Source organism: Coenobita brevimanus, chromosome 54 (genome assembly GCF_032717465.1).
Source record: "Coenobita brevimanus isolate Jiangsu-jjx chromosome 54, ASM3271746v2, whole genome shotgun sequence".
Classification (NCBI taxonomy): Eukaryota; Metazoa; Arthropoda; class Malacostraca; order Decapoda; family Coenobitidae; genus Coenobita; species Coenobita brevimanus.
Window position 1 is genome coordinate 4,182,266 of NC_137007.1, and position 26,069 is coordinate 4,208,334.

A 26,069-nucleotide genomic window follows, 5' to 3' on the forward strand; every position below is an offset into this window, starting at 1 on the left:
GATAAGAAAAACAAAGTGAAAAAAATGGTACACGAACGGAAATCTGCATCCGGGTGACGTCCTCTATATTTTAATCTTCCTGCCACCAGACGATCTCACTCAGTGTAAGGAAAGTCTGTCCCAAACTGAATAAAATCGTCAGGAGATAGCCAGAACGAATTGAAAGAGGCATCCCAGGGCTTTGTTGGTTAATCTTGCCCTCCACCCAGTAGCTCTGCAGTCACCTCTCCAAAGCCCATGCATGAGCAGACTGAATAACCATGAAGACATTACACAAAACTGGCGAAACCTCATCTTTACCTCAGACATTTCTCCTTCTTCCTTTCCCACTGACACATTCCATGCTTTAAGTGAAAAAGGCATTGTGTCGGCAGTGTTTGAAAGACGTGATTGTATAAGAATGGTAAGATACAGGAGATTATAGAACTTAGAAAAAGTGGGGTAGATTATCTAGTCATTAAAAGAGGAGCAAATGAAAGATAAGTTTTAGTGACAGAGTACAATGATAGAGTATGGCAAAATAGGAGAGATTTGGAAGAACTTAATTATTTCAAGGTATTTAGGGGTGGACACAGCAGCAGACAGAACTGAAGGTCGTGAAGTATGCGTGAGAAAAAGTGTAAAACACTAAGAGGCGTTCATGAACATGTGACAGGAAAGATTATTGTCGAGGCGAAGATGAGTACATATAAAGACACAGCAGGCCTGAATGTGCACTGAAGGTGAATGGGCCATAAATGCTAAGATCTGGAAAAGGGCAGATCATAAGGGCTATTTGTACGGTGATGTGGCTGGAGAGAGTAAAGAATGATGTGATATGAGACAGGTGTGGAAGAAGATGCAGCATTATGGAAAGGGATGACGAGTGTATGCTAAAGTGGCATATCCACGAGGAGTGAATGGGTGAAAAACAGACTGAAAAAGAAAATATACACATCACGAGTGAGAGTGAAGAGACCAAGGAGGGTGAGAAGCATGGATGGAACAGAACAAACAGGAATGAAGTTTCTTATGGAGGGACAACTAGCTGTCAGCGATCTATAACAGGCAAGAAGAGAATCAGTTCTGACAAGCCACCGAGTGACCATCATAGCCTGATTGTGAAGATAATTGTCTAAAAAAGATGAAAGGCAGTGTGAATGAATGACGTCGCTTAATCCTCCTGCTTTTGAGCACCAGCATTTCGTAATATGTATGTATGTATATATATAAAAGTGAAAATGTACATAAGCAACAAGAAATACTTACCGTCACAGCCAAAAAGGACGGAGGGATGCCATTTACCATCACTCATGCAGGTGGAGGTGAGAGTTAGAGCTCCATTGTCGAACCCTTGCTCCCCACATGTGTACGTCACCACCGTCCCCCTTGTCTGCAGTCCACGATCATCACTTAGTGCGTCCTCAGGAGGAAGAGGGGCTCGTTCAAAACATCCTAAAATTAGGCAAACTGAGCGTCAGTAAATTAATGCCTCACTTCTGGGGATCTGCTAGCTAACCGTACTCTCACTGTAAGGAAGTACTGAGAAAATTAGTCTTATGAGATGATAAAATAAGGAAAGTAACAGTATACATTGTATGACCTTCATATAGCACTGTAGGGAGTATATAAACCGTAGTATAATAGGGTGAACAAAGTAGGCATGATATGGGTCAGTGGCAAGCGATGACCAATGCTTAATCTTGCTAAATGGTCAAGAAGGTATGATAAAAAGTTTTAATAATTATTTCATCAATTTGTCATGAGAAAGATACATGTCCCTGCCTGTTTTACACTGAAATGGACCAAAATGCGTTTGTACAATATTTGGTCAAAGAAAATGGCACTTCGGCGACTTGGGTCAGGTGTTAAGAGGGAGAAAATTCTCTCTCCCTCTCTCTCTCTCTCTCTCTCTCTCTCTCTCTCTCTCTCACACACACACACACACACACAAACTAAACCACTGACCATCGATACACTCGAAACCCTCAGGGATTGTGGTCCAGGTGTTGTTGGTGCAGGTGAGGGTGACGGAGGCTCCCCCAGTAGGAGAGGCGTAGCCGGCAGGACAAGAGTACGTCAGCTGGTCCCCCTCCCAGTATGGTGGGGGTGAGCTGGCTGTGGTGTTGGCGGGGGGTGCAGGGGGCGATGCATCACATGCTGTTTGGGGTGGAGCGCAAGATGATAAGTTGATATGGGACACAGTGGGTGTTGTACTGCACTTTGTTAAGAGTGGGGTGAATGGAACTTTGGCTACAATGGATTCTGCTGGCTTGTTCAGATTTACTGTCGATGTAAGGTAGGAAAGGGCATGAAATGCAGCAATTTCGCTGCAGAGGGAGAGAGAGAGAGAGAGAGAGAGAGAGAGAGAGAGCTGATAGGTATAAAAAAAAAATGATAGTCAAGAAAGGCCAAACACATAAAGTGGAGTAATTCTGTACCTTTCCTGCAGACGAGGATGGTGGTGTCAATAACAGTCCAGGTGGAGTTGTCCTCACACGTCACATCTATGGAGGAGGTGAGGTCACTGAACACCAGACCATCCGGGCAAGAGTACGTCACCTGGGGGCACAAGTGATCAGGCTGTGTTACTTTATTTTAATATGAAAAAAGCCAAATACTAGAATCCTAAAAAGTTGCTTTTCTCGTGGGAAATAAATAATGGAGAGCCAGAATCAATATTCGTTCGCTGTAAGATACCTTGGCACAATAGCGTAAAAAAAAAAAAAATGGAGGACATGCGCAAAAGTAAATACAGGCTGAGGAAGGCGTTTCCAGACGTGAACAGTTGAATACACGAAGGACTGAGAGAAAAGGCTAACTCTTGCAATATAGAGCTGGACAGAAAAGAGATGGTACAGCATTCTTTAGCTGTGCATCAGCCTTACTTGGGGAAAAATACAACCAAACAGACTGGAGGAGCAGTGGCCTTTGAAACATGATAGTAGAGCAACAGAGATGCAATATTGTGACCAAGGGATAGAGGCTGAAGGGAGGAAGACGATGGGATCGAGTTGAGACAAAAACTCTTTGCTTTCACCATATTTAGAATAGCTGTATGTGGAGAGCCCCCCGCACAAGGTAGCAATATTCTACACAGGGATGAATATGGCCATTGTATAAACTGAAGAACTGCGGTATGTAATTAAAGAGAGTACAGAGGCTGGTTTGCACACTAAGTCTCTGAGAAGCTGATTTTACTGGGGAGGCAGTATGATTTATCCACGGTAGGTCTCAAGAGAAAGATGCCTAAAAGAAATTGAAAACTGATGCAGGACTGAATTATATTCAATTGAATATTATGGGATATGGTTGCCAAAGAATTTGCCAGGCTGAAAGATGAACGAGATGAGTTCTAATGCATTAGAAATACAGGTGATTTTTCCCATTCAGAAGTTATCGACAAATCTGAAACCAGGTGTGCCATACCCTCATCTCGCGTTTGGTGAAGTAACTGTTCTTATGGACGCTGCAAAGAAGTGGGAAGAGAAGTCGGGGAAAGAGTCATCAATGTGTTAGTGGATACAACTAGATGTGCAACTCAAATCACTGATGAATACAAGGAAGAGAACTGATGAAAGGACAGAACTCAGAGAACACACTATTGATAGCTGTAGAAGAACAGGACCGTCCACATTAACAGAAGCTACAGGATGATCAGAAATGAAACCAGAGATGAAGACACAGAAAGAATTATAGAAACCAAATAATGACAAAATTACAGCTTTGTATCAGACCCTGTTGAAATTCTTTGAGATGTCAAGTGCAATAGCAAAGGTTTTACCATAGTCCCGAAAAGATGATGAGCAAGTAGCTGAAAGGAATGTGCGATCACTGATGGGGCGTCCCTCACGAAACCCATACTGACGGTCCGGAAGAAATTATGAGAATATAGGTATTTCAGAATCTTGTCGACGAGAGACAAAAAGAAAAAACTATGGATTAAGATATCAAAACAGTCGGACAGCTTATAGAAAGTTGTGAACGATCAAGCTTTTTCGGGACATGTTGAATGAGAGCAAACTTCCATCTAGAAGGGACTGTTCAATTTGACAGACATAAGTTACAGAGTTTGCCTAGAAAGGGTGTTAGAAAGGAAATACAGTTTTTCGAGTACAACGATGGGGGGGGGGGGACCCTATCAGGACAGTGCACCAATTTAGCCTAACTATCCTCTTCTATGTTATTTCAGTCATTTATGTACCACCATGTTCAGCAAAAATAACACAAATTGATATTAACCAACCTTATCCAAAAATAAATCGATAAGGAAGAGGCGCTAGGGATCTTCCTTAATCGATGGGAATATGGACTCCAAGTCACATGTTCAGTCATCTTGAAACGAATGGATCTTAATTTTTTCTTCTTTTCTTTCTTTGTCTCTCTTTAAATGGGTCAGCGACTGTCTTTGGTCTCTTCTTTCCGCATAAGAATTAACTGATAAATAGAAATAAGAGCCCAACATCTCACAAACTGAAGGCCAGTGATTACCTACCTTCGTGCCCACAATTTTGGTCTTGTTATTCCACGATGAGATCACAGGGGATGTCACAGGATACGGGTCAGCCTGGCAAGCTGTACACGGAGTCAGGAAAAAGTATATATAAGTCCTCTCTCTCTCTCTCTCTCTCTCTCTCTCTCTCTCTCTCTCTCTCACACACACACACACACACACACACACACGCATGTTGATTAACTGTTTTGCATTCACCCCTTTAATTTGGGGGTGGGGGAGAATAATTATACTGCCTGGCCAAAATCTTCGTTCTTAGCCAAGTTTCCCTTCCAAGTCTGTGTGTCAACTGTTTTCACTATACATCACAGACTCTTAATATTTGCTCTGCGTTGTAAACTAAAACCAGTTTTTAAAATCCAAGATTGTGACTGTATATATAAAGAAAAAATCATTACACATATCTATTTTCAGACTTTTAAGTTAAATCTTTTCTCATGTCCATTACAATTCATGTGTATGACAATAAGAAGAGTTTCTTGTACTTGCTCAAGGTGTTTCTTTTTTCTCTCTCTCTCTCTTTTTAATACGAACAAGTTTTCAAGAAAAATGAAAATCTGGTAATGACAGCTGAGCCTTCAGCTTCATCTTCTTCGGTGTTCTATGTGAGCGTAAAAGTTGCCAATTGTTTCATTTTGTGCCACTTATTTTTCCTTTAACTTGTTTGAATACGAAGCGGGTAGCAACTTTTGTCTCGAATATAATATATGAACTCGAAATATCTCCCTCGTTGTTGACGCTAATGACGCATCAGGTATAATTGGAAAGGGAATTAATAACACACATATAATGTTCATACTCCATACTATGCAAGCTTTTCTCACCTGAACAGTTTATGAGGAACTGTCATCTGACAACATTATCAACATACAGTATATTAGTGAAATTAAAAGGAACTAAATATATATACGTCTCTATTGTCAGACACCTTAATCCCCTGAGGGGTGGGCACAACAAGTCGCCTCATGTCGCTCTGTCCCCTGCAATTTGACTGCCCTTTTTCCAATCCACATCCTCCTCCTCATATCTCTCTCCACTCAATCCCTCTGTCCCATCCTTAATCTCCCCCTCCTCTCCCCCTCCACCTCACTCACGTACACTCTCCTAGTCAATCTCGCACTCTACATGCTCTTAACATAGCCAAACCTTCTCAAAGTATTTCAACACCATACTAGTCCTTTACTTCCTCATTTGTCGGTCTCTCTCCATGTAACTCCACATGTTCCTCTCAAATGACTCAGTTCCACTCACTCTTGACTTGTGTCCTTCCAACAGGGTCCAAGTTTCATTTCGCTACGTTAGAATGGGGATCACAATACTGTCATGCAGCGACTTTTTTACAATGCACACTTCTCTATAGCATATCACTACTTCCAGAGAACAAGCAACCTTTCTTCCCTGCAGTATCCTTTCAAGCACTTCCTGTTCTAAACTTCTGTCCTTACTCATCACAAAGCCTAAGTACCCAACTTCACTCACATCCCGCATTTCTTCAACTGTGTATGCTGTGACTTCATTTTTCTCAAAGACCTTAACTTTACTCCAATCCGCATTCACTTTTAGATTCCATTTCCTACATACGTACCCAACCATTCATTAATCCTTGCAACTCACATTCAACCTCACTTGACAATACAGTATCATCAGGAAGCAAAAATACAGGAAGTTCCCATACCCTACCCCTTATCATTACACTCCAGTATCCACTTTCCTACCTAGTGTCTCTGTTATAACTCCATCTATATACAAATTCAACAGTCATGGAGACATGATGCACCCTTGCTTCCATCCAACACTCAGAACAACGAACTAACTTAATTCATTATTCGCTATTCACTATCCTCAAACATGCACTTCACAGCATTCAAGAACGTCCCATCTACAAATATTCTTATTACCTTGCACATCCTTAGGTATCCACTCTGACATATGCTTTCTCCATATCCATGAATGCAGTATACAAGTTCTTTCCCTTCTTTAAATACTGATTTTACTAACCATCTTAGAACAAAATAACAATTAATAATACATTATCACCAAGCCAAAGTATCAAGCTGCCACGTACTGTACCAACCATTATAGCAGGCAAAGGGTGTGCCCGGATCATTCCAACCATCCTGACCACACAGGAGGTCCAGCCTGGTGTCTCCGTCCATGCTCTCATGGCCAGGGCCACATATGAAGCTTACAGAGTCCTCGAGCCAGTGAGGAGCCGCTGGTCCCTCCATGGTGGCATTGTCAGGCGTGGCTCTTAGCTCAGTGGCACACGCTGTGGAAAAGGTCATGAGTGAGCCATAAAGGCAACAGGTATGGATTCCAGGTGGGAGATGGAAGGAGTAAGATTATTAATGTGTGACATATAAAAGAACATATTTTATTGAGCACTGGTAATTCCCAGCTTTATAGATGAAAATAAAGTAATCACTATGGCTGAAGTGTTTAGTGAGACTTACGTATGCGGCAGTGAAGTAGGTCGGAGTCTACGCTGGTCCAGTTGCCGCTGTCCTCACACATGAGGGTCAGGCTGGTGCTGCCGTTGGTGAAGGTGTGATTGGCCGGGCACGTCAGCTCAACCTTGAAAACAGGGTAAGGAATATTGATTGCCCGCACAACTGTAAGGAAGGAAGGAATTTAATGAATGCTGGCATAATGTTCAAGAATGGAGAGACTTGTGGAACTTAAGCACAGCCATGAATAGTGGGGACATCTATTAAATAGCGACTTAAAAAGATGCAGACATTTAAAGAATGTCAGCTTAAACTACAATTCATGGACAGATAAACGAGATAATTGCTCAGACTTCCACCCCAGAGTGTAATTAACTCCTCCCATGCAGGGATTGTGGAGATTCGATTATCCTGCTGAGAAAGGAATTATGTTCTTCAAGCCAAGTACTTTGAGCAGCACCGAATCCCATGCACCGGCCTACGGGGTGGACGGCTTCACCTCGGTTAGGTTCTCTTTTACTTTTGCTCACTGTCCTTCTCTTATTTCATCTCTTTGCATCCTTACATAGTCATTTTTTGCCTCCATGTATTCATTCCATGTTTTCTCGCTTTATCTTCTCAATATCTTGTTCCACACCTTTTTTTCCCCCTAGTGCTTTCCTGCATTTGTTACTAAATTATTCATTTTTCTGCTATCCTTTGAGTAAATTCTGGGACGTTTCTACTAATGCTCTTCGTATATTTTCATTGAAATTTCATATTTCCCGTGGACATTATCTGTTATTTTCATTCCACTCCGGTCTACATTCTTAAAATAGTCTCATTGGGAGTCAGACTCTACGTTTCCAAAATGTAACTTATCCCACTGATATAGTTCTTCTCTATCCCCCATTTCTCCCACCAGCGCCTCCATTTCACTGCCCAAGTAGCCACAGTTTCCCAAAGGACACTGGTACTGTATGCTGTGTACATTATGGGATCTTATGTGAATAACAGGTCCAACATCTAGGGTTCATCATCTCCTCTAATTCTTGTATTTACCTGAACTTGCTGAATTAACATATTTTCTACTAAATTCAATAACTTATTTCCCCACAATCCTCGAAAGCTCCCTGCATTCATTCTTTCCCAGTTAACCCCTGTTCAGTGGAAGTCTTCAGCAAACACCATTCTACTCTTTTTCTTTGATAATTTTCCTAACACATCCAATGACTCTCATATCAGTCGTCATTTCTCTTATTACAACATGTATTTTTATAGTCACAAATTACTTTAAAAATGGCATAAATTTCAAAATTATCAACAGGTTTTATAAATATTCGTACTTCATTCATTTTCCATTAATTTCTTATTTCTTTGTTACTCAGTATGCTGATAACGCTACTACACTCTTTTTATTCTAACTTGGCCTAAAATTGCCATCTCTCCATCATGAATGTTGAGCTGTAACAGTTGATGAACGGTAGTATATGGTGCTAGTTACAAAGAAGGGATGTGGAAAGGATGTAGAGCCATAGCACTGTCTGTTACTGCCACTGTGCTGCGTGAAATAAGCTACAAAAGGACAAAAATCTTGGCCAGGTAAATGTAAAAGAAGTATAGCTACTTCTCTCACGGCTTTAGGAAGAGTGGGGGATAGGAGACGAGACGTGGAAAATCAGGAGGAAGAATAGCTCAAGCCTTCCCACCTTACTGGAACCAGAGTGAAGCAGAGCGTTGTAGTTTCGGTAGCATGAGCAGAGTGGTGCTTTTATTATCTCCAAACAGATTAATATTAACGAAGAGAAAAGCGACCACAATCTTTAGTATACTTGGCGCCTTGTGACGCAGTTAAACTGAAAGGAGAGAACTTTTAAAAGATACTAACCTTGGTCTCGAAGCGTCTGTCTCCATCCCAGCTTGTGTTGCCATTCTGAGGTGGTGATGAGGGGTCACTGAAGCACACTGAAAGACAGAAAAAAGAAAAATAATGAGACTCAAGTGTGAAGTATGTTAGTATAACCTATGAAGTAACGTACTGGTAACGTATCCAGGAATCAAGACGAACAGAGCAGAATAGAGAAGCAATTTTTTTTTTCTAGCTCTGATGTAAACGATCACCAGCCCAGCAAAAATATGTACTCAAGTAAGTCTGAATTTTAAGAGGAAAGTTTTCACTCTCCTGACGGTTTCGAACTTGAGACCCCCGGACCCACCGCCTGTCGTGCTGTCCACTGAATACAGCGATTACCTTCTTCTACAGTACTTCCTTTTCTCCACTGGGTGCTTTACGACCACGTCCAAGGGCGTGCCTTCATTTCAATATAATGTACAATGCACCAGACGGCATAACATCTTACAGACCTCTGGCAAATGGAGCATTAGCAGTTTTCTTTGCAAAAATCAACAGATACTCAAATATATTTCTTAGCTAACAAGTCTCGCTGTGATTTTGCCCTACTTTACATTATGATTTTATAGTTTGTACTGCAGAATCTAATGTGAGTTGGCACATAGGCATAATTAATTAATTTTATAACATGGTTTAAACCGGTATATGCTAGAGCAAAATTAAGGATAAAAAGCTGTTGTGCTGTGTGATTATGAACACCAAAAAAAATTTGCAGCACACTGATGACACGCAGCAGATGACAGAGTGTCATGCTGATACCACCACAGATGACTGTCAATTTTAGGGTAATGACCATGGATGACAATTTCTTGTAATTACTCAATGAAGAATTCAACAGTTTCGCGAACGCTCGAAAAATCTAAGGAATTGATTTATAGGAGATGATTTGAAGTTTAAGCATACACAGGCTGGTAGGACGCAGCTTCTAAGCCAACCTTTTTTTTTCTGGCATGGTTCTCCTGGCTCAGTATTTAATATGTGAATATTACCCATTTTCGAGACATCATAAATTTTCAACTTACATACAATCCCCAAGTGACAAGAATGTTTTTCTTAGATTTAAGTGTTAATCTTTGTCAATGATATTTTTATTACTGCCTGTATTCCTGCTGTGTGGATTGGTCGAGATATGAAGAATCTTGGTAAGTTAGACGCATCCGCCAACCTTCCGAGTCTCTCAGCTATTCCTCAGCAAAGTTCCTTTCATCAATGTTGAGTTCAGTGCTTGTAACTACTGCAGATATTACTAGCCTTGCATTTGTGTCAGTATGCTTGCCAACTTCTCGTTCACTACACTGTCCATGTCCTCTTCTCAGAATGATGAAGGTGCTGAATCATCTCCCTGTTTCATCACTAGGGTCACTGGTTAACTACTAATGCCCCTATAAAGTAAGACCCAATGCTGTCACGTTACTTGTACCCTTTCGCAGCAAAACCTGATGCCACCCTGCCACTATAGTCTGTGTCAGCGAGGTGGAGGAAGATAAGGAGGATTGAAGGGTTAAGCAGAGGAGCGACTGAACAATGACGATGTGTCATGGAAGAAAAAACTTCACTGAGCAGAAGAGGAATTATCTCGAGGTCTAGTGCTGTCTGGATCGTCTCTCAGAAGACGAATCATGAGGCAACTGATGGAAAGGCGTCTTCAGTTATCCAAGACGTGTTACTGCGATGTAAGTCTAAATCCTTTCTGACAATGCTGAGATCACGAGAGCGTCGCCATAACAGAAAATCAGCTAATCGTGTGATCACATACTGTACTTATCATTTCATGCTTTGTTAACCCAACCATCCACATCACTTGCATTACATCGGTGTCCATCAAACTGCATACTTCACCACGGGAGGCTACACTGCACCTACGCAACCGATTCATTGCGTGTACTTACAAGGTGGAGAAGTCAAGATTACTTAAAATTAATCTAAATATCTCGCGAGCACCCTTGAGCAATCCTAATTAATCTTGACCAAGACTAAACTTCATCTCGAGTTTTGGTGCTGGCGATAACGGGGCAACCACTCATTACTCATGATTTGTTGACAAAATTTGCCAAGATTATTTTTATCTTGTGATTACGTGCTTCAGTTCTATCTCTCAAAGATAGTTCACCAAAGCAATAAATTTCTCACTGGCAGGTTCCTTAGCCATTAAAACAACTGAGCTACCTTACGTTGAGAAGAGACCTACTTGCTGTCTGATACAGAAAGAAATAATGCAATAAAATGAATGTTTTCGATTTTCACATAATATAACATGGACAATGAAATGGTCAAGAAGTAATGTGACACGTGGTGCAGTGTGTTTACGATAACCAACCAAGATTCCTAACTTTTTTCACCTAGGAACCCTTTTCACTAGGTTGGTGACCAAATGTATTCACGTTAGGGAACAGATTTTTCTAGTAGCAAAGGGGACTCATTCCTGCCTCATAACTAGGACAAACTGAATTTCATGCACCCACGACGTAGTCTTCAAGTTTTGAGAGTGACTCGGTTCCCTCAGGTGAAAACTAATCTAGTATAGTAACATGAGAGGTGGCGGTGAGTGAAGACGTACCCTTGAGGCATGTGATGGGGTCGGGGTGGGGAGGGTCCCACAGGTGACTGGTGTTGCAGTCCACCACATGATACGTGGTCCACTCACCCCCGTCCTGGAAAAACGATTCAATACCCAACGACTGGACTATGGTCCTTTCACCGCAAGAAGTCCGTTCAGGGTGGGGCCCACCTGGTGAATCACCTCTAGCGATGCTGCCAAATCAACCGTAGTACATGCCTCTCTCTCTCTTATTTCCTATCTATGTGCTATTTGAAATTGTTTTTTATATTCTGTATATAGTAAAGGAAGCTATATAGTACACTGAGTATCACTTTTTAGAATTATAACAACGATTTGAATGAATTCTATGACACGTGGCAGTGCTTTTTTCCCATGTTGCCACGCCGTAGAATTGCCAATTTGACCACCAATTATCGGATTATCACCTACCCCCATCCCACCTGTTTCTCTCTCCCTCTCTCTCTCTCTCTCTCTCTCTCTCTCTCTCTCTCTCTCTCTCTCTCTCTCTCGTCAATATAACAGAAAGTTCTGATGACGAAGAAAATTATGATTAAAGATCAGAGAGAGGATTAGGCCGACAGGGGAAACCTCTTATAAATAAAACGCGCCTAGACTTTTACCTCATAAGTGGTGTGGAAAAAAAATTGGAAATGAATAATATATATACAATATATATATATATATATATATATATATATATATATATTTTTATATATTTATATATATATATATATAGATATAGATATAGATATAGATATATAGATAGATAGAGAGAGAGAGAGAGAGAGAGAGAGAGAGAGGAACAGGTGTGATGGGGGTAGGCAGTGATAATCCGATAATTGGTGGTCAAATTGGCAACGTCGCACTCGGGGGAATTCCAAATTCTGCCTCACCCTGAACGGACTCCTTGCGGTGAAAGGACCATAATTAGTATTATTCACTAAACATTATATACTTACCTATAGGTCATATATATATATATATATATATATATATATATATATATATATATATATATATATATGGCGCTCACCATCCACTCTATTCGTGGTAGGTGGGGGCGCTCACCATCCACTCACTCGATACAGTACTGCCAAGTACTGCTCTCAGGTGTCTGCCCTTTCCTCTCCATCCTTCTTTTCTTCCATCCTTCTCTTTCTTTCCTTCATTCTTTCCTCGTCCTTCTGCCTACAGGTGACTTTACACTCCCTCTTCTATCTTTCTTTCCTTCATTCCTTCCTCTTCCTTCTGCCTGTGGGTGACTCTACACTGAGTGACAAGCCAAGTGGTTTCCTGTACACCAGGAAACTATTTACTACACTGGGTGGTAACCATATAACTAAATTTTGGCACCTGGTGGTTTAGTGACTAATTACGGCGCTCCAGTTGGATTGAGCCGGTGAAGGTTTATATCCAAGGGATGGTTGGGGTTTATTGCTCACGTAATGCCACTCAGGGATGAGTGAGGCTGGTCATTCTCATCTTAAATGTCAGGACCAACTTGCCTAGCCCAGGGCTCCTACTCTCCTCATGGGGCACTGTAGGACTGGATGATGATATATATATATATATATATATATATATATATATATATATATATATATATATATATATATATATATATATATATATATATATATCTTCCCTTGTACTAAATTCAATGTAGATCACACATGCAAGACTTGTGAGGAGGTAAGGGCTAAGATATTCTATATTAAGAACACTCAGTCGAGGGTGAAGGTCACAAGTTAAGGTTAAAGTTGTGTGTGTTTGTGTGTAAGCAATATATCTCAAACTGTTTTGTTCTGATTTTAACAAACTCGGTGGAAAAGTTGAGGGTCAGCCGAGGGATTGACGTTGTGAGAACAATAATTCAAAAATCAAGGTCACATGGTAAGAGCAACTAACACAATTTTTCTTTTCATACATCTTAGGTCAGGCTTTGTGGAAGGTTTCAGGGTAAAGCAAGGATGACAAGATTTGATTCTGAGAACAATCTGCCAAATGTCAAGGTTACAGAGCAAGGTCAATTTAGTTTTAATCCAATTTGTACCATATTTGGTGGAAGGGCTGAGGACCAGGCAAGAGCAATGTAATTTGATATTTAAATTAATCAGTCAAAGGAACAGAGCTAAGTCAAATTTCAAACCTTTAAAAAGTTTGAAAAGGCGCAGGTGTTGCTTTTTTTTTTTTTTAAGATAATTTTTTGAGATACAGCTACAAGTTAGTCATACTTGTAGGCATATGCAATAGCTTTTTACTGCAAGCTAAATATGAATGAGTGTATGTTTTGTAAGCTCACCTGCAGAGGTGGTAGGTAGAGTCCCGGGGGGCAGGTGTACCGAAGTTGAGTGTCAATGGCGTTGGTGGTGAAGTTATCACGCAGTGTGTCGTTACCAGCGATGGGAGGTGGTATGGGACAGGCTGGTGACGGAGGTTAGCTTAGGTTAGCTTGAGTTAGGTTAGGAACAATCACTCTCCTTAGGGCAGGTTAAATAAAAGTAAACCCTCCCCCCTCCCCACCCCCTTCGCTCTTCATATCTGAAATGGTTTATGGATGTGGCAGCTCCTCCATTCACCACTTCAATATAAGCAATCTCATCCTCTAATGCTACAGCAGAGGAGAGAGGGAAATTATACTCGAGTCTTTCTTTCTCCTCTGATTTATGTCCTGCAAGAGGTAAAGGACTCTGCTTTTGGACTTTCCGTCTTGATGCCAATATGAGAAAATGGGTCAGGGTATTTATGATGAATATTAACATAAAATTATGGAATAAAAAACTTAACAATTGAAATGTGAAATTAACCATTAAGGTAGTTTGCATACTGAAACATTAAGAGATATTCAAGTATTCATATACCACGACACAAACACAAGGGAATATCGAGTCAGTCCCTTGATTACGGTATACTTCAAGTGAGCATTGGTTTTCGTTAACCCACTATAGCAACTTTCCGGACGCAACAAATCTCCGCAGTATTATAAAGGAGTTTCAGAATTGTTCACCAAAAAAATGGGGCCATATCTGAAGCAGCTGCTGTTTGCAGATGATACTGCACTGGTGACTGATTCAGAGGAGAGATTGAGACAGTTGGTAGAGGAGTTTGGAAGGGTGTGTGAAAGGAGGAAATTGAAAGTAAATGAGAATAAGAGTAAAGTGATGAAGTGTACGAGGTTGATAGATGGTAGGGGGATGAATATAGTTTTGAATGGTGAGTTGCTTGAGGAGGTAGATTGCTTTAAATATCTAGGGTCACATGTTGCTGTGGATGGAAGAATAGATGCAGAAGTGAAGTTTAGAATAAATGAAGTAGGAAAGGTGCTGGGAGGAATGAAAAAAGTGTTTAAATGTCGTTCGCTTAGAATGGATGTAAAGAGAAGGCTGTATGAGGGTGTTGTGGTACCGACTGCATTATATGGGGCTGAAACATGGAATATGGGTGTAGCAGAGAGGAAAAGTTTGAATGTAATGGAGATGAGATGTCTGAGGAGTATGTGTGGAGTGACGCGTATGGATCGAGTGCGAAATGATGAAGTGCGAAGGAGAACTGGAGTTGTTCGGGAGATGGCTGGTAGAGTTGAGCAGAGGGTGTTGCAATGGTTTGGGCATATGGAGAGAATGGATAATGAGCGATTGGTGAAAAAGATAACTAGATCTGATGTGAGAGGTGTAAGACTGAGAGGAAGACCACGAATAGGATGGATGGACAGTGTGAAGAGAGCGCTGGATGCGAGAGGATGTCTGTTGAGCAAGGAAGAGTGGCTGTGCGTGACAGAAATAAATGGAGAGAAATTGTGAATGAATAAGTGATGACGCAGCCCTGAGGGGATATTCTCCCGCTTTTGGTCTGATCAGCTAGTCAGGTCAGGTGCGGGTAAGGGGATGGGTCTGTTATGATGTGGCAGGGGTAAACCAGTTCTGCTGTCGGGCCCTGCTGTGGATGTCACTGATTGCATTGCGCAGTTGACCCTTGTGCGTTGTGATGCAGTGAGGATCTGTCCGTTCTCCCCTTTGGGGCTAAGATGCGAATAAATGTGTTTGAATGGATGAGTAAATGGAGAGTGAGTCGTCCTGTCTCGGCTACCTCCCTTTCCTTGGGGGAAGCAGCCTAGGTATATAGATAGATAGATTACTGTCCATGAGTGTAGAATCAAAAGAAAAAGTTTGTTAACATTTGGCTATCAGCTGGGACAATGGAAAATATTGCAAGAACTGTTCTGACGTAACAGCAATATGAAGAACGCGACAAAAGAGTGTGAGAAAAAAAGATACTCCCTGTCATATTAGAAGGAATGAAAAATATCGAAGGCATTATACATAATGCCGGTAGAGGACTGTCTGCGAACTGTTGCTCAGGGCTGTACATTAAACTAACCTTCATAGCAAGCATTATACACCATCGTCCATCCTGTCTCTGTGCAGGTCACGGGCATCTCGCTCTGGTTGATGGCGTATACTTGGTTTGTGAGACACGTGGCGGTAACGTTGTCACCCACGTGGTAGGAGTCGGTGGTGCTGTGGTCGGTGGTGGCGTTCACAACTTCTGGCACATCCATACATACTGGTAAAGACATATCAGCAGCTTACATACAGTACAAGGAAGAATGGAGGATGGGAGAATGGGGTGAATGTACACACACACACACACACACACACACACACACACACACACACACACACACACTGCCAACGACACAACAACAGCTTACCTGCAGTACAAAGAAGATTGGATAAGAGAATGGAATGAATGCACAGAGAACAATGCAACCGCCGTGGTGCTGGCAAACATTATTGGTAATGTCATAGCAATTTGTGATCGCTTAAGGCGTCACGCTGGCGGTAATACCCACTCATCATTCAAGCCTTCAAAATCATCCTGTGGTTCACCAGATGAAAGAAGCAACACTAATAGCTATGGCAAAAACGGCAATACAGTAATAACTACAGCTACCAACTGAACAAATCTGAACCAGTCTCATAGATCAACAGTTACTCAGCTAGCGATGAAAGGGAACTGAACCCTTCCCTTAGATTGGCAATTATTCAGCTAACGATAAAACAAAGCTGAATCCTTCGCTTAGATTAGCAATTATAAAGGTAACGATAAAACAAAGCTGAACTCTTCTCTTAGACAGGCAATTATTCAGCTCAGCACGTATGCGGCTAACGGTAAATCAGTGCTTCATCCGTCTCTTACCTGAGCAATTATAAGCGGCTGTTGGTTCGAATCTGTAGACACCATTTGAGTCTTCTATGCAGGTGATATTCTGGACACTTGTGCCTAACTCCGTGCCCATGCCAACAGGACAAGTGTAGTTCATAGTGGCGTTGAGGAAGCGGATGTTGGGGTCACTGGTAGCGTTGGTCACTTGCGGGGATGCTGGGGCCGGGATGTCACCTTCGCACACTGTGTTATAAGTCGCAATGTAAGGTTCGCACTTCCTCTTTCTTGTCGATTTATTATCCCTCACCATTCTCTTATACGGTGCTTCAACATCGACATGAGTTTCGTCAATAAAATACAAGAGAATATTGAGGTGCTCTGTGCAAATAGATTGCTGATGAAAAAGTGTTGGGAAATATGCAAACGCCACTTATAATACACTTGTTAGAGAGATATTTGGTGAGATATGGGTGTAGGGAATGAAGACTGGGATGAGGGTTATGTGTTAAGTGTGTAGATAGGACGGGAAGGTTGTATAATAAAGATGATGAGGATAGGAATGGCGCTGAATTAGGAATCAAGGGAAGGGGGTATGATGCTGAATTACAAATGAAAAGGATGACAGAAGTGGTGAGGAGTTAATAATGGAAGGGAGGACAGGAGTCGTGCTGGGTTAGGACTGAAAGGGAAGATAGGGGTGGTGCTGAGTTAGAACTGAAAGGGAAGATAAGAGTGGAGATGAGTTAGGACTGGAAGGGATGTATAATAAAGATATAGAAGAGAGGAGTAGTGCTGAGTTAGGACTGGAGAGACTGTATGATAAAGATACTGAAGATAGGAGGAGTGCTGGGCTGGAATGTAGCCAATAAAAAGGATGGAAAACAGGAAATCAGGGTAAGTTGTGGGGACCGGGAATCTCAATGACCCCAGCACAACTACGAAAATGGTATACAGCTTTGGAAAGAGGTACTTGGCGTGTCAGGAGTTCAGTTAAACTTTGAATGATCGTATGGCATGTGTGGAATTTCGAGATAGGAAATGCTGAATTAAAAGAGACAGAAGGAATGAATATATTTAGTGAGAAAATTTGTGACTGTGTTGTGTAAAGCAAAAATAAGAGAGGCAGTGAAGTGTGAAGTGTGACTTGAATTTGTGAGATTGATGTGAATACCGGCATTATGGGAAAATAAAAATAACATACTGGGTTTTGATAAATAAAGAACGAAGCGAATGAATTACTAATTAAGTGTACATTAGTTACAGAAGACAATGTTTACAGCTCTCAAGGGGCTGTAGTTGGCATGAGCACCACTAGCATTCAAATCATTGCTTATTCCTCTGTGGTTCCTCCTATTTTGTGTTTTCTCATTTCTCATCTTTAAATGCAGTCCACTTCATTTGAAAATACCCTGAACTGAAGTTATGATGATGATGATGATGATGATGAAGTATCTGGGAAGATATATGAAGGTGCAGCACTGATTGAGGGTAAAAATGGGGTTAACAGAGGGTATGAAGTAAATGAATGACGAGGAAGCGATGTGGTAGGTTGAAGATGATGTATAAGAGTAAGGGTTAAGTGGATGAGTTAATAAAGACGTTGGTAATAATGCTAATGAATCAGAATGGTGGATGAATTAGCAAAGACGTCCCACCTTCCGCCGGTAGACAGTCCTTGAGCTCCCCTGGCCACCACCCGCCGAGAACACCATAACACGTTTGGGTCTGGTTCACGACCGACGTGTTCCCCTCCACGAAGAACCCAGGGTAGCATCTGGCGAGAGGTAGGTATCTAGGTCTTACAAATAAATTAAATAATAAGGTTTATCATATTACTAGAAGGTTGTCTAGTTCTTAAATATAAATTATTAGGGTTTATCCTTATACTGGAAGGTTGCCAAGTTCTTAAATAAAAATCAGCTAATAGGGTTTATCATTTTACTAGAAGGTCGTCTAGTTCTTACATATAACCAGATTAATAGGTTTTATCACCTTGCTAGAAGGTAATAGTTCTTGCATGTAAATTAGTTAACAAGCTTTGTCATTTTACTACTATTATGCCTATTGAAAAGATTCCTAATAGCCCAGGCCAAGAGAGATACACTTAGAGATTTTCAATTTCGACTATATTCCCCCACATACAGCCATGAGCAAAAGTTCGCCGACACTTTCCTGACGCCGGTGACAGTAGAAGGGATTAATTATATGAAGTATTCGTATACGATAGCAGTATAAAGCACACAATAAAAGAATATGTGAAGGGAGGAAACGCCGTGGCGCTTGTGGGGGAATGAAAAATATGGAAAGCAGGGCAGAGTGCTAGAAGAAGATTGCCGGCGAACTTCCACCCATGACTGTACAGATGCCATTTATAAAACACCCGTCAGTTACAGTGGAGTGGCTGCTGGTAGGACTGGGGGATTAGTTGCTACTGTGGCTGGACAAGTTGGTGTGATTTTCGATGCTGTAGAAGAATTGGGTGTAAGGGAAGTCAATAGGCAGAGAGTGGAAAAGAGCCAGAAGCCCGCCGATGAGACAAGACAGAAGTACATGGTGCCCTCACATCAAAAATAATTCTCTGGGGGAAAGTGAGTTCTACAAAATAAGGTAGGAGGGTTGATTGTGGAGGAATTAAATCACCTTACTGATGTAAGAGGGCACTGCCAGCATTTCCCACACTTGTATTAGGACTGTGGCTGTTCGAAGCATCAGTGGTATAGGCTGAAGGAAGAAAACGGATCCCTGGGGCTGTTATTTCATTGGCAGTGTGACCGCCACTGAGTGCTGGAGACAGCCGGAACGGTAATGTCATCTTGGTCACCATCACAGCCAACCGGCGACTCCGCAATGGCCACTATAGTCTATCAGTCTATCTTTTGACAGACGCCTTAATCTCGTAAGGGGTGGCTACAAACAAATGGCCTCTATCACGCTGTCCTCTGCCATTTGGCTGCGCTCCTTCCAACTCTCACCCCTCCCATAATCTTCCACTTCATCCCTCCAGCTCATTCTTGACATCCTCCTTCTCCTCTTCCCCTCCACATAATTCACATATATTCTTCTAGGCAGTCTATCATTCTCCAACCTCTCCACATGGCCAAACAGCCAGGTACATTAATTTTCATATTCTCTCACATAAAGTAACATTATGTCTATGCCAGTTTCACAACAGTGGAATCCCTCTGAACCTAACCATCTTCTCTAGGTTCTAAAATGCTCACATCGCAGCATATAGTGAACCTATGCCTTTCCAGTCCCACCATGACGGAACGCTAAACCTGGAATGATGAGAGCCATGCATCCTTATTGATAAACACTATATCAAGACTTACGTATACAAGGCGGTGGCAGCCGAGCTCGTGTCATTGTCCCAGTTCTGTGACATGTTGGCAGTTGGTGTAGGTGGAACTTGCCAGCATCCTTTGGTAAAAAACAAGAAAAATTATGGTATAATTTTCAAGACATGAAACCTTAACAAATGCATTATATTGGAGGCAGAAACAAGGTGAAGAATTAGCTGTACCCACAGTTTTATATTGTTCATTGTTCATGAATATTTAAAGCCTTCCACTGATTACTTTTGTTGCTTCATTCTGAGTAATATAAGCAGGGGTTACACTGATTTAACTCAGAATCCAAAAACACCAAATTCATGAAATCAGTAGATACAATAGTTCCACAGCCTCTTAACCAAATCGATCCACCATCAGACAAAGCAGAGACTTACCTGAAAAAGAAGGCACTTGGCCGATAACATAATGCATTGTAGAGATATCAAATGACGCAGATTTGAAGGTGATATTGCCGGCGGCATCCTTATGCAAAAGGCGATAGTAATTATCATCAAGGTCATTGGCGCCCATAAGCTGGATTGTGTAGTCATCGGGTGCAAACATCCCTCCTCCTGTCCAGTTCCCCCATCTGTGGTAAGGAAATTCAGAAAACTCTAAGGAAATAATCATGCGAGTATGAACATAATCAGCAGCAGTAATATATCCATGAAATTATGATGCATACGCAATTTTTTTCTGTTTTTTTTTATTTTTATCTGTGTGTGTGTGTGTGTGTGTGTGTGTGTGTGTGTGTGTGTGTGTGTGTGTGTGTGTGTGTGTGTGTGTGTGTGTGTGGTAACAGCTCAGTTCATCTTTGGAAGTACTTTTGGAGCTATAATAGCTGAATATAGCCTTAATTAACCCCTCACTGCCTGGGTGTTCTTACAAACTTAATGCAATCGTCTGGTACAAGCATGAATGAAATAACATTACGTCTCCAGGCTGAAAGGGAGAAAGGTTGTGGTAATGTAACTGCTCTGCTACATTCCTTTCTTAGGGCATCAGGACTGCAAGGTTCGTAATATTGGTTCTTGTCAGCCATAAATAAAGCAATATCGTCTTCATCCTGTCTGAAATCCTCCATGTCAACCGACAACCTCTCTAGAATATTAAATGGCTTGAAAAATTTATCCTGGTGGTTATTGTCGTCTGCTGGAATAACATGTTCACTGCACCCGAGGCCGTAAAGCGAGACAATGCTATGTCTTAACGCATGTGTGTGTGTGTGTGTGTGTGTGTGTGTGTGTGTGTGTGTGTGTGTGTGTGTGTGTGTGTGTGTGTGTGTGTGTGTGTGTGTGTGTGTGTGTGTGAACAAAATAAGATGAACAGTTTTTATCCAGTTTCAACCAAATTTGGCTGAAGGGTTAAGGGGCCGTCAAAACGATGATGTATTCTTTTCGAGAATAGTAGGTCAAAAGTCAAGATCACAGGGTTAGGTCAAAGTCTGGCCAAGCAAAGACAACTTATTCAGCTTAATTGATTTAGACCAAACTTAATGGAAACGTTCAAAGTAGGGCAAGAAAGAAGGGAGTCAGTACTGAGAACAATCACTCGAAGGTCAAGGTCACATGGCAAAGTTAAAATTTGACCCGTGTGTCTGTGTATGAACAAAACAACTAAAGCGGTTTTATCTAATTTCGATCAAACGACGGAAGTGTTGAGCACAGCAGAAGAGTTGGATATTGAGAACAGGTCAAAGGTCAAGGTCATGCAGCAAGGTCAACTTAAACCATTTTTATCCAGTTTAGACAAAATATCGAGGCATGGCAAGGATAAAGAGATTCCATTTTGAGAAGTCAGTCAAAGGTCAAGGTCACAGGGAAAGATAAAAGGTCAAGAACACAATCATGGTCAGCTTAATTTTTATCCGACTGAGATGAATGGGGTGGGCAGGGCACAAGGTGGGTGGCCAGGATGGGTGGGGTGGTTAGGTAGGGTTGGTTAGGTGGGGGGATGTGGTGGGGCAACATGGGGATTTGTAGACGGAGTGGGCAAGGTGAGTGAGTGAGTGGGCAGTGGGAAAGTAGGTCTATGAGGATCCGTTCCATGAGGTGAATAGGCCCGTGCCAGGAGTAGGTCCACGGGAAATAGATCGTTTGGGAAATGGGCCCAAGAGGGAAAATTGTGTGGTTTAATGGGTAAAACGGTACCTCTGGGGTCATCTTCCACAGGGGATGGGTGGGGGGTGGCCTCCCGTGGTCCAAGGCAATGCCGGTTTGCAGTCATATTTTTTTTCCTTTTATCCAAGAAACGCGGGGAGCCCTGCTAGTCAATCAAAGTTTTATAATTAATAATTATTCCACGTCACGTATTCGTCAAACAGACGCTAAAACAGATATGAATATTACTGCATTACCAGTTTTTAAAGTCATTTATCATCAATTCCATCTGAGAGAATATATAGTCTACAAATAAGGGAAGAACTGCACTGAAGCCACCTCTCTAAACAATGCCCCAGTATCATCAAAGACAAATTGTCGCTGAGAAGAAACTTAAGTGACTTTGATCTGATGTGGTGTGACTCTGACTGTAGAGTGACTCAGACTGCGGTCTGGTGTGGCAGTGACTGGCTGTGGTATTGTGTGACTAACTGTGGTATGGTGTGACTGTGGTGCGGAATGATTGTGGCTGAGTGTGGTGTGTTGTGGCTGTGACTGTGGTATGGTGTGATAGGAATGTGGAGTGAGTGAATGTGGTGTGGGGTGACAGACAGCGATGTGGTGTGGAGCGACTGTAACCGGTGTAATGTGACTGTCTGTAGTGTGATATGACTGACTGGTGTGGTGTGACTGCGACTGAATGGTGTGGCGTGACTGTGACTGACTGCAGTGTGATATGACTGAAAAACTACGACTTTAGTCTGTTGTAACTGTGGTGTGAAGTGATAGGTCTTGTAATAACTGTGATGTACTGTGATTGTGGTCACACACACACACACACACACACACACACACACACACACACACACACACACACACACACATATATATATATATATATATATATATATATATATATATATATATATATATATATATATATATATATATATGTGTGTGTGTGTGTGTGTGTGTGTGTGTGTGTGTGTGTGTGTGTGTGTGTGTGTTATATATGTATTTACGGTAGAGAGAGAGCGAGAAAGAGAGAGAGAGAGAGAGAGAGAGAGAGAGAGAGAGGTGAGGCTGTATGAGTTCAGTAAAACACAAAAATACTTACGCGTTATTGATGCCAATTTTATAAGTTTTCTCCGCACCTGGTGCAGACTGTGGATAGGCGAAGAATTAGTAATGTGTATCGCATTGCTTGCAATACACCGTTAGGTCTAATAAGCATGTCTAAATGCAAGGCCTGGTAGCCACCTCGCCACTGTGGGTCTGCATGGTGTGAGAGCACCACTCATTGTGACGCTTAATTATCGGGTCCTCACAACCCGACCCATTTCAATAAATACAACTGTGAGTTTAAGTTAATGCAGTCATGATGGATGACAAATGTACAAGGAATGACAGTATGCAATATACCCACAGTGGCGAAGTGGCTACGAGACCTCTCTCGTAGAGGTCTTTAATTGACCTGATAATATATGGAATCTGTCATTCTTCATATATTGATTTCGGTATAGATAGACAGATAGATAGATAGATAGACATAGATAGATATGTGTGTGTATAGATAGATTGATAGATATGCAATAACACCTGCATGATTCAAAGCTAATAATAAATGTGGTTTCAAAATATGAATGCGTTTGGCGTCTCAGACAAAACTGATCAGTACCTAGTTCTATCATGTTTTGTTATGTCAGTGGCTGTAGCGTCAGACCAAATAATTTTATAGTTATTAACATTTCATTTCGTTCGTCGTTTCGTTTATAAAAGCTCCAACATAATGGCAGCTCTCCACGCTGCTCGATCTCTAGCAGCTTCTCTATTCAGTCCTCCATTCCTGAAGCCAAACTCGATAACCTCATCCCAATTCTTTCTCCATCTGCCACTCGCATTTCTACCCTCAACGTTCGCACCTCTCACCGGACCCATTTGTCATCCTCCCTCTCCACATGCCCATGCCATTTCAGTCTACCTCTTCTCATCACAACACATACATTCAACTCCCATCCTTCACCTAAGCACTTCATTAGCAGTCCTAACCTGCCCCAAGTCTGTCATACAAGGACTCCCAGCACATCCAGCTCACAATTATCATCTCTACATTTGAGTCCACAAATATCCTCCTCTCCTTTGCCCAAGTCTTATTACATTACAGCATTACACTTCTAACACATGCTGCATACAAGGGCCCCCTAGCACGAAGGGGGAGCCCTCTCAGTGTAAACGACTCACTAAACTTCCTCCAAACCACTCTTTTCCCCTGCAACCGAGCTAATTTCCGTCCCACTTTCAACACACATCATGTCCTCCAAAGAACAAAGCTTCTCCACACTCAAGAGACTCTTCAGCAAGATTAATCCTTTCCCGCCTGTCTCCTTCTGTATTCTCTCCTTTATATACCGCACACTCAAAGTCAACATTATTTTTCAGCTTACCTCTAATATGGCTACACCTGTTTTGCATCCATTATCACAGACACGGCATAAAATGACAGTTATTTCCCTCACCCTTGTAGCAAACTGCTCATGGTCACACTCCTGCATTGACAGTACCGCCACCATTCCTAGACATCATGACTTGTTTTGTCTGCGTTTACTCTCAAACCCTTGTAACCCATTCCATCTCTTCACTTTCTAAATCGTTCCTCCGCTACTCTCTCATTCTCTGTGATCAACACCGAGTCATCAACGTACAACACTCACATCGGAGTCCAGTTCTGAAGTCACGTGAGAAAGTTTCAAGTACCATGATAAACAATTAGGGTCTTAAAACTGACCTCTGATGCACACCAACGCTCACAAAAAGCTCCAGTGCCTTTTAAATTCAGAATCTAAGTAGGCACAATCTTATAGTTTCGGACATTACCATTCCAATATATTACCGTACCTTAACAGCTCATTTGTCATGTGCATCAACCAAGAAATGCTATACCACCCTCGACTAGGATTAACAGGCAAGATTACCATATGCTGTGATGTCTCTTTGCTATAATGCTGCATAAGTTCTGTACTCGATACACCTAGAGCTGGCCTCCGACTCAAAATGCAGATGTGAATCCTTGACACCGATTGGCTGGTTGCATGAGGCGGGAATAAACTTGGGTTGGGCTTGCATCACTATTCAGCTTCCTTTATCTGTTCCTCTGTTGCTACACAAAATACGTAACTGCTCTTGACAAAACCAGCGGACATAAGAATAGCTGAAAAATAGACTTGCATCTTTAAGCATTCAGTCTGACCCAAATCAAATGAAAAACAGCGAGTATGAGTGAAAGATTGGCTTACAAATGCAGCTTTTTATACTCGTATATCACTTTCTGACGCAATTCATTAATAATTTTGAAAATTAATTCATGTCAGAAAATTAGCTAGCCTGAACATCATGATGTTATTAGACTTTAAGTTATATATATATATATATATATATATATATATATATATATATATATATATATTTTTTTTTTTTTTTTTTTTTTTTTTTTTAAGATGAAGCTGCCTGACGGTATCAAGCAGGCCTGGCCTTGATAAGTATGTCCAGTTAGCTTTTTTATACGTACATATTACCCATTGCCTTCTATGTCCTGTACACCTGTAGATCCAGAGAAGACTGCTATACATTTCAGAACTGCCATCCAAAAAGGTTAAATCAAAAATGCTCTTCGGCTGCTTCGATTCACGTGGTTTCCATTTGTATAATATACTGTACTATAGTATCACCTGAGGTCGTTGCTTCTGGTGAGGGTAGCAAATGCGGGTTTATACTCGTATGCCGTTACACTGGATATTGGAAAATGCAGTTCAGTTTTTCGGCTCATCTGTTTATTGTCCATCAGTGTAAAAGGAAATTACTGTTTGATGTGTAACAGCAGAGCTACGGAGAAAATAAGCTGAATTAATAAGCCGGTGAGGCCAGTCCAGAGCAGGTCTTGTGCGAAGTTCACGCCTTATCCCACCAACCAGTCAGTGACGAGGATTCAAACCAGTTCTAGGAGTCAGAGGCCTACTGAGTGATCGGACAAAGTAAGACCATTAAAGTAAACCAAAAACTCATTCAGACAAATAACATCACAAATC

General features: G+C 41.6%; 1 protein-coding gene across 1 annotated transcript; it reads right to left on the reverse strand.

The window, feature by feature from the left end:
- Positions 1-188: 188 nt before the first annotated feature.
- Positions 189-24,557, reverse strand: LOC145400991 (complement factor H-related protein 4-like). The gene is made up of 17 exons (XM_080273350.1): positions 24,504-24,557; positions 23,105-23,151; positions 20,284-20,477; positions 19,889-19,976; positions 18,212-18,330; positions 16,590-16,799; positions 15,768-15,953; positions 13,693-13,814; positions 11,388-11,481; positions 8,807-8,883; positions 6,946-7,066; positions 6,567-6,761; positions 4,475-4,554; positions 2,421-2,541; positions 1,948-2,139; positions 1,249-1,434; positions 189-250 (listed from the first exon to the last, which is right to left on the reverse strand). Exons 1-17 carry the CDS (start codon positions 24,555-24,557, stop codon positions 189-191), a joined length of 2,148 nt encoding a protein of 715 aa, XP_080129476.1.
- Positions 24,558-26,069: the final 1,512 nt, after the last annotated feature.

What these genes read in the sequence shown, in the direction of transcription:
- LOC145400991 (XM_080273350.1), bottom strand. Translation starts at nt 24,557, where the DNA reads ATGGTGGCGGTACTGTCAATGCAGGAGTGTGACCATGAGCAGTTTGCT. An exon ending in GGACTGTCTACCGGCGGAAG is followed by an intron (nt 16,800 to 18,211) that starts GTGGGACGTCTT and finishes CTTATAACACAG; the next exon opens with TGTGCGAAGGTGACATCCCG. An exon ending in TCTACCTACCACCTCTGCAG is followed by an intron (nt 11,482 to 13,692) that starts GTGAGCTTACAA and finishes TCGTTTTTCCAG; the next exon opens with GACGGGGGTGAGTGGACCAC.